The following is a 13,226-nucleotide window of genomic DNA, read 5'->3' as shown; positions in this document are numbered from 1 at the left end:
TACATGTTAAGTCAGTTTGTTGTGTTTAGAGTAACTCTCTCAAACTCAGACCAATAACAGGGCGTGAATTATTGATTAGTTAATCAAAGTTTCCCTGTGGTTTTTCTGCTAATAGTCTATGGCTCTTGTGTGGTTGGTGTGAGGAAGATGTCTTTCAGTGACAGCCCATCAGCTGGGCACATCTCTGGCAATCAGTGACAGGTTTGGCTGACAACTGTGGTCTGTAGTTATGACAGCCGTCCCATTCTTACCCATGGCCAAGACATCTGATCCCCCATCTTCTCCTCACTTGACAAACATGTATGGGAATTACTGTGGGTTCACAATGATTGTGCTGCCATAGTCTTTATAAATGCCTGATGTGGTTGTGAGATAATCTAATATCAGGCTATAATCATTCTTACTTTCTGTTGGGATATAAATATTGAATTGTTACATCACATCAAGTTTACCTGCTGCAATAAAGGTGACCCTGGAAAATGTAAACATGCAATATGTATGAGTGAGAATGAACGACTCACCTCGATGGCTGGTGCCCCAGGTAGCAGGGAAGAGACAAGGTGAGGGGGTGAAACTGGAACCCCCAGTATCAGCTGATCACTGCCCTGGGCTTTCTCTCTTCCCCCTCCTTCCTCAGCCTCCCACACAGCATACTGCTGTAGTGAAGATCCTGGTTGGACAGTCAGTCTCAGCACTACCTATACTCTGTTTCCCATTTCCAGCTGGAGGAATCCCTCACACACTGATTCCTCAGTGCTGGCAAGTAGTACCTGGATGCACCATGTCTCCCATCTGTATACTCACCAGCCTGATCAACCATTCCACTATTACTGATAAAACCTTAAGTGTAGTTCACCCAGGTAAAGGGTTTAATTAGGGCTTCTTGACATAAGGCAAAAGACCTATTGTAATTACTGATGTTTTTATTATTATTATTATTTATTTTTCCGCCGGATTTTGTTCCAGCGCTACAAAGAGCACCAGTGGACAGAATCGCTTGAAAAAAATCAGGCAGATGCGCACCGAGGTGTAGATATTCCCCATTAAAATCTCTAGGCTGTGGGCCCAATAGCAAAGGGCAGATAAATCAAAATTAATTCGAAATTTTCAATTTGAAATGCAAATATCTCCGAAACTACTGCTGCAATGACTACCAAACTGAGCAGATGCGCAATCAAAATGTCTACAATTTCGCCTGGACGGGTCGAGTCGCTAAAATGCACCGTTTGGCCGCTATTTGCGATTGAAGTTTTTGCTGCTGTTTTTCAGCCCAATTCTGACTACTTTGCTCCCAAAATCTGCTGCACTACAACTACAACAGCTACCGCTTTTAAACTTGCCATACTTTGTCTCTAGGCACCTCCCTGCGCAACGACATCATTGTTAAAATGCTCCGTTTTGACGGTGATACAGACTGTATTAGCTAAAACGAAGACACAACGTTTGAGACGTGCCCCCTAATGAAAGGAAAGAGTGCGAAGCAAATTTACTAATATTTCTGCTTAGACCGCTTTAAATATCTACCGAAAGTGCTTGCCTCTATGTACACATCACCATAAACAATACTAGCCATCAAAATCCCCAAGTTTCTGCTTATTAAGGAAATAGGCACTTCTTTTTATCACCGACGGCCCATGAATACGCGGCGGAATGTGTCAAAAGTTGGTGCAACATTTAACGTTTAACCATTGGAAAGAGCACGAAAATCTGAAGGAAAGCGGGAGGACAATGACGGCCGCTCCTTCAAACATGTGTCTCACAGGACCGCACACCAGCACTCACTATTGTCTCTAAGTTCAGTCGTTTCGTTCAAAGTTGGCGATATGTATGAGTTCTGTGTATATAAGTATAACCTGCCTTTGTGTATGTCAAAAGTACTAACGCTTAGCAGATACATTTGATCTGAGCTTCAATTGAAATTAAGTAGAGTTATTTGTTGAAATGCCTTTTATAGGCCTATGAATCTATCTGACAACAAACTGAAAATGCGAAAAAGTTAAAGGTTTTTGTGTGTTCTGTAGTGGATACGTGGATTTATAGAATTACGTTCATCAACAAGCAAAGGCCGAAGTGTATCGGTCAATATCGCTTCTGTTCTTGGCGTGGGGCCTCCGATGAGTCTCCTTGCTTAAAACAGTGTGGATATTTACCGATGCAGCGAGGAAACCATGAATGTAACTTATGATTACTTATACTATATTTTCGGTCGAGCTTCCGTTTTCTATTAATATTATAAATAATTTTACATGCATTTGATTGGATTTCAAGATCAAGACTTATTGAAAATAAGTTTACTTCCATCTCTCTCCTTTTCACCCTCATTGTCTCTGCATGAGCATGAAATGCACGTGAAATTCATTCCAAGCCGGGAGGTGACAAATCGGGAGCGTCTCGCCAAGCACCGATGCGATAGACTGACTTGCTGGTGTCAGTTAAAGTAATTAATCACAAATGGCATTGTTTTCACACTGAGTTCCAGCCCATGCTTTAATTAACGAGTTCACACATGTTAGCAAATTTACACTGTGTAGCGTGTCACACTATGAAATTTATGATATATAAGCGTTTATTAAACTTCTGACAAGTTAACTTACGAAGATGGCGCTTCTAAGCTTGCGAACCTAAACTACAATTATTTTCCACTTTAAAGAACAACAGATGTAGGGAACAATTCCATGCGTCTCGCAAAAGATTATATATTTTTGAAAATCCCTCAATTTGTACAACTCAGTGGCTGGTCTAAAAATGTATTAAAGGTGCATAACATATATGCATGTTATCTATGTACTGTGATTGTTTAATTGTATGAATCGTAACAGAAGTAAAATAACATTTTTTACAGGTCCCATAGAGTTTTCATTCATCCTTTTGAAAATGGCAAAAATAAAATGTTGCGCCAGGTCGACGTGCTAGAAGGCGCTGAAATACGCAAATTAACTAGGTCTGGCAGTACTTCTCCAACCAAATCTTACGTTGTTTGGACTGATATTGTTACCTCTTAATGCATAGACTTTTTAGTGTAACATGGAGTAGCATATATGCGTTCATTCTCGAAATTCCTCATCTGTGAAACAATAAACCGAGATATAAGTGGAACCGCGGTATTTTGCCTTCGGTTCCATATACCTGTCTTGTTTTGATAGTTATGGTTTCCTGTTTAAATCACAAAGCAGGTTTTAACGGCACAGCCTGAAGAGCTACATTTCAAACATACACAACCATAACTTACGCCACATCAACCATAGAAAGATTAAATAGCCATTTTGTTCAGGTTTTATTAGTCATTTAAAATATTCTGTGTGATTTAGCATATCTACAACCTGATGTATCTTGCGCTCATGATCTAGCGAAATATTGTCACTGAAGCAGGTATAGCTGCTGTTAACTTGTTTTTAAATTCATACACAATCACAACCAGTATCATTTGGACTATAGTAACGTGCTATCGTCCTATGGTATTGAGCATTCAGCTGGTACTGGTATGATGTTATGAATATTATAAGTCAAATTTACATCAATTGAACCACGAAAGTGAACACACTGAATGGCGTTGTCCATCCATCTAGACTAGTACTACGTTTGTGCTGGTAGTGTGAAATTTCCAAGATTAATCACAAGCTCAGGAACAATTCAAGTACGAGTATGTCAACAAGATCAATGGTGTTTTTTCCTGTATGTTATTGAAGTTAGATCACTGGACGTGTTTGTTATGTTCATTGATATAGATTTACTTAATACAACATATATTATATATATATTTCAGTAACATAACTTGAATCACATTCACCTTAAGCTACCAAGTTTTATGTTTTAGACATTTTGAAAAGATTGTTGTGAAGTGTGCATCCTTTGATCACTGAATGGACAACCACTAAGTTTTTTCTCTTTTCATGTTATTTTACAAGTAGCATCTGTTTCAAAGCCTATAAGAATTGAAAGCGACAATCATTATGTTTGCTTGATTGATATCCTAATACGGGTAGCATCTGTATTTAAAGCCAATATGAATTCAGAGTTAAACAATGACACATTTCCCATTACTGACAGTAGCATGTATCTATATTATTTGTAGCCATGACTACTATTGGAAGTACGTCACAGATGCAAATGGCTGTATTGCATAACATCCAAGAAGCCCTCATCGCTGCTCGCAGCTATATTTTTGATTGATTTGGGGAGGTGATCCCCTTTTCTGCTCTTGGTATGGTGATTGAGGTGTTTATAGTTATACGATGTTCTTCTTCCAGAGCCATAAACAACACCTAAGAGATTGTGCTTCAAGACAACTAGTCCCATGTACCTATTTTACATATTTTCAAACAGTTTATCATTGTCAAAATATATGGCTTGTACATCAGCAAAATGTTTTGTTTTTGACAAAGAACTGCTCATTAGGACCAGGGAATATAACAGAATGAACAAGTTTTCCATTTTCCATTTGAGTTAGAATGGTTATGTTGTGTTGTATTGTAGACATATAAGTTACCACTGTTAGGTTGAAAGATGAGGTTATTGTAAAACATTTGGTTGTCATGTGGGCTGGATTTGGGGACATTTTCATACTGCTGTTTGAAATAAGATTAATGCAAAAGAGAGAGACAGAATATGAATAGATGTTAAAGGATCCATGTATCAGAAGATTTGTCTGTGTGGGACTTGTTAGGTCAGCTCATTTTCCCAAGGTGTCTGCATCATTACCAAGATTTGATGGAAGCTTTGGATTGTAGTTTATTGTGCAGAAGATTAATGGTACAGATAAGAGGAGACTCAATTCCTACAATACGTTTTATCTTCACTGAAGGAAACATTTTGTCACTCATGGACATGGCTATACCAAGTCAGATTTACATAAGAGATACTGGTCCTCAAAATTAGGCGCGACTCAGCTTGTCGTAAGAGGCGACTAACGGGATCGGGTGGTCAGACTCGCTGACCTGGTTGACGCATGTCATCGGTTCCCAATTGTGCAGATCGATGCTCATGTTGTTGATCACTGGATTGTCTGGCCCAGACTCGATTATTTACAGACCGCCGCCTCAACTCAAAACTCAACTCACTCACTCACTCAAAATTAGGCTTTGTGTAAAGAATTGACCCCAAAAGCCATGAGTAACTACATGTTTAAAGTTGATATTAAGATTACCTTTGTTAAAGGTACAAAAAGTTCAAAAGGAATCTTTGTTCACCCAACTGTGCGTGTTCAGCTTTGTGCTAAGGTTGTTGGCTTTGTGATATCATCAGCTGGATATGTCCTACAATTTTGATGGTCTGGTATTCTGTTGCTGATAGTTATGACACAAAATTGCATTGTTAGATACAATTCAAGAGAAGTTTTGTCATGGACTGTTGTCTGTTGTCCACCAGTCATAATCCTTAACATTGTCAACACCACAGAAACAATAATGCATCTGTATTGATGGTTTCATCAGTTAGTCTCTGAATTCTGATTTAATTCTAGACTTGGTTGAATTCTAAGCCATTGTGAAAACAGCTTTTTCTCTTCTTCCTCCCTCCTCCCCCAGCCTCTGTTACTCAGCCATGTCTTTATTTAGTAGTGTTCTTTATGTCATAATGTTTTAAATTTTGATATACATCGAGACATTGAGTAAGTGGTATGTTTCAAAACCTGGTACTGTTTGTTTGATCACAACTTGACATGACCTTTACTTTGACCTTTCATCACGGTGCCTGCTATGGGAAACATTGGCATTATGCACATTCTTCCACTCAGCAGGCATTAAATTATCAAAGTGAAATTTCATGTAGTTAGGATGCCTGTTAAGTATAAAGGTCAGTTTATTTTTTCAACATTTCTGTTTGCCCAGGTCATGTAATTAGGATGTAATGATGTAATGTTGCAAATATCCCAAACAATTTAGGTGATCAGTCTCTGTCACTTCAGGTCATGGAAGTATTTTGTTGTTGACACTTCTGCTTTGTTCCATCAAGTCACACTCTGACCTTCACCTACAGATTGAAGGCTCCCATTTGATTAATGCAAAATAGAAATATGCAACTTTTGACTTTGAGCAAGTAGGAAAACATGTAATTTTCATGTTTTGTTTTTCAAATTGTTACTGGCAGTCAGAATGTGTTTGATTCATGCAGCGGGGCATGGGGGTTTGGGTGTAAGAAGTTCTGTATGCACACTGTTGTAGTCATGTAATCTGGTGTCCACACTCCAGCTTGGTATGGATGAACTGCTATGACCTGTGAATAACTTATCTTGTCCTTGACATGATTGCCTTGAAATTTGAAACAAAATCAGCAATTGATCAGCAAATATCAACAGGCAGCAACTTGCCATAAGCATATGCGACTGTTTTCCAAATCTGTCTGTGATTCTTATGGGTCCATGCTTGACTGATCTCATTGTGTTGATGTCATAAACTGTAACATTAAGCCCTATTTTGTGTAGCTGACACCACTTCCTCCCACTCAGCCCATGCCCTGCAATACCTTGTCTCTTCCTGCCACTCTTCCCAGGCCCTACAACACCTTGTCCCTTCCTGCCACTCTGCCCAGGCCCTGCAACACCTTGTCTCTTCCTGCCACTTTGCCCGGGCCCTGCAACACCTTGTCCCTTTTTCTTTCTCTGTCCAGGCCCTGCTGCACCTTGATACTTCCTGCCAGACCCTGCCACACCCTGTCCCATCCTGCCAGGCCCTGTTCCACTCTGCCCAGGCCCTGCAACACCTTGTCCCTTCCTGCCAGGCCCTGCCACATCTGTTTCCCCTGTCCCACATTGCCCCACCTGCAAACTGTTACCTAGTTTGGGCTTTTGCAACTAGTTACAGCTGCACCAGCAGATGTACAAATAAAGCAGCTATATAAACCAGTGATGTGGACAGAACAAACACTATCATCCACTCACATATATCATTCACCTGACTTCACAACGATTGGTATGGAAGTTTTGTGCAAGTAGCAGGCATAGGAATGTGCTTCTTTCCATTTTTTGTTTGGTATGTAGTTTTTCTGGCTGGACGTCCTCAAAGCAGGCAATTAGAGTGACTGGCCCATGACCTTCAGTGACAGTCTGTCAGACAGACCACATGCATTTATTAATGCTTCTAGTGACGCATAGCTTATCAAAACATGAAATATTTGTACAGTGTGTGTATATAGCTTGTGAAAAATGTTGTGCATTTAACACAATCAGAAGACAGGTCCTTGGTAGTAGTATATCCTCATTAGATAGCTCACATTACATAAATATTACAGTTAAACAAGACTTTGGTTGTGTATCCTCACAGAGGATATATCTTATATAATGTAATGTAAAGGTTTTCTTGATCTTAAATCATCTTCAAGTCTATCTTTAGTTGTCTTCTTTTCTGATGAAATAAGCAATTCACCGTGTGCTTTATACACAAGAAAAATGTTTCCATAGTAAAGTACCCATATGACATGATAAATGGGTTTGTTTGTCATTTTCATGATGTCATTATTATGATTGTTGTCTCCAGCATGTTGTATGCCCAACAGAGCAAGTACAATAATATCTCTCCTATGATCCCTGTGTGTCGTGTATAGATAACCAGCGTACTAGTGTGAGTCAGTCCTGTCACAGTCATTGCAGTTGTCTTATGGTGCTTCTACAATACAGGCAATGGAATAGTATTGTGTAGATAAATGGACAGCCTATTTGGGTGATGTGACAATCTGAAACCTTGAACAGCATATCATCAGTGAGCTCCAGTACATCTGTCCAGCATTATGAAATAGTTTGAATGCTTCATGTTCTGAATGTATTTCCTGACCCTTGAGAAACTATTCCAGGTATTGATAGAATGTATTTCCTCAAAGAGTATGCTCCAAATGAGTACTGTATGCTTACACCATGGCTAATGATTAATGTTCATATTGGAGCTGTAGCAGTGCATGTTCTACCAAAACTTGCTTGGAGTGAACACAGTATCCAGTGTCTACCATAATGAGATGTTGTATCTCTGTCCTGTATCTACCACATAAAGAGATGTTGTGTCTTTGAAAAAGAAAAAGATGTTGTATCTTTAATATTACCTGTCGAATCATTTGTCTCACAAGTGGCTAAGTTTTGCTAGCATGCGTGAGCATTTAACACCAAAAGTAACATGCCAGCAACACTGTACTGAACAGGTGAATCTAGGCCTGTGTACATTGTATGTCATAACTTTACGTGAAGGAAGGAAGTCGGAAGGAAGCTTCCAAAGTAAGCCTTGTCAAACTATTACATATGTAAACAATGGACAGCAGATGTACCAATCAGCTACACTTAAAACTATTATTGTCAGAAATATTTTATTATGAAAGCTACAATTAAAAAACAATGTAAGAATATATAATTTCTATTAAAACCTACTGTTGCTGGTACGGAATATCCAAACACAGATTCATAATTCTGCTCATTCTTTTCGTTTATAACAATTAGTATAATCACAAGTAAGATCAAGAATATATTGTGTGTTCCGCTGATAGTTGAATCTGGCTTACCAGCATATTTAGGAGAGAATATTGCACTCAGACATCTTTATAACACTCTTTATAACAATCTTTATAACATCTTTTATAACTCAATGCCAGGCAGAACAGGAAGTACAGTTACATTGTAAATCAATGTCAAGGGATGTTTTTTTTCAAAGTTTACATTTCCTTTGAATAATTTTGTCAGCATCTGTATTGTAATGTTCCTGATTGTATTGAGTAATTTTGACTCTGCACAGTTTGCAGAATGACCCTAACATAAAAAATCCCCAAATTGTGCCCATGAAAGTTCTGCATATTGCACTTTTTTTCAAATATCTGAATACTTGGGTGAACAGAGATATTAATAGCTTTCATTTTTGTTATGGATTCATTAAACAATGACACTAGTTGTGTTTGAAGTTCTTTGATTTGGGATCAGTAGGTTTAGCAAGTGGTTGTTTTGTGCAGAGCGTACAGGAAGTCAGTATGTCTGGGCTCTTCATGACACAGGAGTACAGGACTAAGTATCTCTGGGCTCTTTATGGAACAAGAGTACAGGGTGTTTGTGTGTGAAGGCTCTTCATGACACAGGAGTACAGAAAGCTGGTGTGTGTCTGCACTCTTCATGACACAGTAGTACAGGAAGCCGGTGTGTGTCTGGGCTCTTCATGACACAGTAGTACAGGAAGCTGGTGTGTGTCTGGGTTCTTCTTGACACAGTAGTACAGGAAGTCGGTGTGTGTCTGCACTCTTCATGACACAGGAGTACAGGAAGCTGGTGTGTGTCTGCATTCTTCATGACACAGGAGTACAGGAAGCTGGTGTGTCTCAGCTCTTCATGACACAGGAGTACAGGACTAAGTGTCTCTGGGTTCATTATGACACAGGAGTACAGAGCGTCAGTGTGTGAGGGCTCTTCATGACACAGGAGTACAGGAAGTCAATGTGTGTCTGGACTGTTCATGACACAGGAGTACAGGAAGTCAATGTGTTTCTGGACTGTTCATGACACAGGAGTACAGGAAGTCAATGTGTTTCTGGACTGTTCATGACACAGGAGTACAGTTCAGGAAGTCTGGGCAAGGGTTACAGGAAAGTGGCAACAATGGACGCAGGTAATCATGTCTGCTGTGAGTGAGCTATCTCGTCACACTATCTCAGTTACATCAGAGATTGAAATAGGCTATAGCTGGTGCATGGTTATGACAGTGTAGATTCTTCAGTGCCTATCAAACAAGGTTTTGTGGGTAGCGCAGTTTTCAACAGGCTCCTTTGGCTTTGATCAGGTGTGGAATGACAATTATTACATCAGAAATGTTTGCCCAGTGAAATATTGATTTTACCTTATTTCTGACCTTTTTTAGAAGTTTATTTTTGTGCTTGTCTATTTTTGTTAGGGGATGGTTTATTAACGGAAACAGCTTTGACTTCAACCCTCAGTACGCCTAAAGTTATTGATTAAATGCGAGTACTGATGAAATTGGTGTAGACTGATAAACTAATAAATTCCGAGTTTGGTGTACTGGGCGATCACCGGTCTTGCTGATTGGCTGTCAAATAGGTACCCACAGCTCATTGTTTGCTTGCCTTAATCATGTGTATTATGTGATGAAAGGCCGTCAAATCCTTACAGGTTAAAAAAGGCGAGACTAATCTCACAATACTAATGTGATCAAACATAACGTCTCTGCCAATTTGAGAGCTTAGTTATTTTCCCCCTGTGTGTGAATGGACTGTTCCATGGCTGTGTGAGATCCACCATAGATGGATGGGAGAGATCCTGCTTTGTGGAGTGCAGGTTGTTATCTATTGCTATAGGAAGTCAGTCAGGGAGTTGAAGCAAGCTCACAACCACAACACAGATCGTGGCCACCCCTACGTCAGCTGGCATCTGAAAGGCAGTGTGTGCTCAGTGAGTGGGAGAAGACTGGCTCTGCTAGCCAAGGTGCCCTCTGATTCCTCCATGCAGTAGCCTCCCTCTCTCTGCTGCTGTGGCTGCTGAGGGGATCAACTCAATTGATTGGAGATTTGTTATTGTCTGACACTGTGTGAGGTGTGAGAGGAAGGGGACCAGTGTCATGGCAAGACAAGTGTCATAGTCCTAGTCACCCCTCCGCCCATATAGAGGACGTACCCACAAGCTTGTGTTTACCTGTCTGGGTGCTGCTGTCACAAGAGTACTGAGGCATACGCCTGAACCAGCTGTATATTGCATTTCAGCTGTATAGTTCAACCTTGTAAATACTCACAGTTATGTCGGAGATTCTAGCAAAGAAGTTCCTAAGCTTCAAGACAAACTCCAGTGAGAACTTTGACAAGTTTCATGAAGGTGAGAAGATGCAGAACATGGTGGATGAAGAAGGTGAGGACGCATACCGTGCTCGTGCTGGACGTAAACGTCACAGTGTCCAGCTGGACAAGCGCCTCACCCAGCAGCTGATGGCCATTCAGGACAGGAGGTCCAGCACCACCAGCACAGGCACACTTGATTCTCTCTGTAAGTCACCTCACCTAGGGCCATTGTTATTGTATATACTGTCATGCTTCACGGTAGATCAATACAAACACTGATAATTCAGTTTGCTGTTGCATATGTTTGTGATTGATCTTGCAAATGTTGTATTGTATGGACATCTTAAAGTGAGCCCATACTGTGGCAATATTGTCAACATTTGACCAGCTTTGATCTGATTCACTTTTACTCATATTATGTGGATTTTGTAGTGTACTTTTTCATTGTGAACTACATTCAGTACTATAGGTCTGGAAAATGATCATTTGTGTTACTGTACTGTCCCACATCTTCCGCCATGGTACTCACCACCCTATTCATCACCCTAGATGCCACAGTAATCCTAACCCCACCTGCCACTTGCACTCACCACTCTACCTTCCACCAGTGCTCTTCACCCCACCTACCACCAGCGTTCTTTATCCCACCTTCCACAGTACTCCCCACCCCACCTGCCACTTGTACTCATCTCGTCACCTTTTACAGTACTCTTCACCACACCTGTACTCCATATCCTTCCTTCCACCAGTGTTCCCCACATCACTTGCCACAGTTGTTATCACCCCAACTTCCACCAGTGTTCCCCACCCTACCTGCCACAGTAGTCATCACCCCAGCTTCCACCAGTGTTCCCCATGTCACCTACCACAGTAGTCATCACCCCAACTTCCACCAGTGTTCCCCACATCACTTGCCACAGTTGTTATCACCCCAACTTCCACCAGTGTTCCCCATGTCACCTGCCACAGTAGTCATCACCCCAGCTTCCACCAGTGTTCCCCACATCACTTGCCACAGTTGTTATCACCCCAACTTCCACCAGTGTTCCCCACCCTACCTGCCACAGTAGTCATCACCCCAGCTTCCACCAGTGTTCCTCACATCACGTGCCACAGTAGTCATCACCCCAGCTTCCACCAGTGTTCCCCATGTCACCTACCACAGTAGTCATCACCCCAACTTCCACCAGTGTTCCCCATGTCACCTGCCACAGTAGTCATCACCCCAACTTCCACCAGTGTTCCCCATGTCACCTGCCACCTTAGTCATCACCCCACAGGTGTTTTCACTTGTCACTGTAATGAAGTTACTGATTTGATGTGTTACTATGAACAAAGCTCTGTTATCTCACCTGAGTGTTTGTTGTGCTTGTTGTGTAGGTTGTGATGGGCTAAACATCCATGAGTTTTTAGTTTGGTAATGGTGTGATTGGTACTGTTGAGGTTAATTTCTGTTTTCCTACCAAACTCAGTCAGTGAATTTCCTGTTTATGTTCAGAAGCACCCGTAATGCCATCAGAAATGGCTATCAAGTCCCCAGGACTCTCACGTGGTGCTTGACCCCTGGTTGCATTTTGCACTCACCTGCAGTTCAACAATGCACAATAGTGCTATTCCTGTGATTCTTGATACAGTTATTGTTTGATGAAACTGCCGTTTGCAGCACTAAACATAGGCAGAGATGCTTCTTGTTTCCTGACGTAAATGATATAGATCTGAGCTTCATCCCGTGGGAAATACCTGCACGGCAACCCATTGTTCTCTCTAATGAAGGTAACAATAGCCATATTTGTGAGCATTGATTGAGTGGTGTATGTGTGGCGTGTCCCTGGGATATGGCTGTGTTGTTTCCTGGGATGTGTGTGGGGGACAGGCACTGATGTGGTCACATTCCATTCACACTGAGGAAACAACAGCAGGAAATATACTAAGTGAGAGTGAGGACCATACATCTTCACCTCCAATATACAGGGGGTGTCATTATGTAGCCTTTTGTTGTTCCACTAACCTAATCTGCTAATCAGAAGATTTAGTTTGATTAGTACAGTAAGGACATTGGAATGGTTCAGTGTGGATTACCTTGACACCATGGCCAGTGGAGGTGATAATGTGGCCATCGTGTCTTGATGTTGGCTTTAGGAGTGTATGTTCACAGAATCAGTGGCAGGCAGGGGTACACTGTATTGTTTGATATTTGACAACTAGAGGTGTGATGATACAGCAGGGGTTGAAAAGCCACTTGTCCTGACTAATTTTCCACTTGCCATGATTTTATGACACAATGCACGATGTTAATGTTTACTGGACTATTTATGGAAGAGTGATGATATCACTCTCTACTAACTCTACTTTATTATTAGTGCTAACTGTAATAGCTTCATTATGAGCAGATATGAAATGAAATCCAAGTTTATTTGCAGTTTGAAACCATAAGTGGAAATTATCTAGTAGTCCATGGACAAGTAATTGATACCATTATTTGATTG

At 40.9% G+C, this 13,226-nt stretch overlaps 1 protein-coding gene across 9 annotated transcripts in view; it reads left to right on the top strand.

Annotated features, from left to right (window-relative positions):
- LOC137296931 (putative adenosylhomocysteinase 3) overlaps positions 1 to 13,226 on the top strand; it is a 112,780-nt gene that overhangs the window by 53,973 nt on the left and 45,581 nt on the right. Inside the window, exon 1 of one of the 9 annotated variants that reach the window (XM_067828833.1) lies at positions 10,198 to 10,945. The exons of 7 other annotated variants lie outside the window; for them this stretch is intronic. In XM_067828833.1, the coding sequence (XP_067684934.1) occupies positions 10,702 to 10,945 (244 nt within the window). In that variant the 5' untranslated portion in view covers positions 10,198 to 10,701. Of the gene's footprint in view, positions 1 to 10,197; positions 10,946 to 13,226 lie in introns of those variants that run through there. One more of the 9 variants, XM_067828834.1, reaches the window with a different exon arrangement.

The sequence above is a fragment of the Haliotis asinina genome, chromosome 9 (assembly GCF_037392515.1).
Source record: "Haliotis asinina isolate JCU_RB_2024 chromosome 9, JCU_Hal_asi_v2, whole genome shotgun sequence".
NCBI lineage: Eukaryota > Metazoa > Mollusca > Gastropoda > Lepetellida > Haliotidae > Haliotis > Haliotis asinina.
Note: the sequence above shows the minus strand (reverse complement) of the source record. Positions and strands in the feature narration are given on the sequence as shown.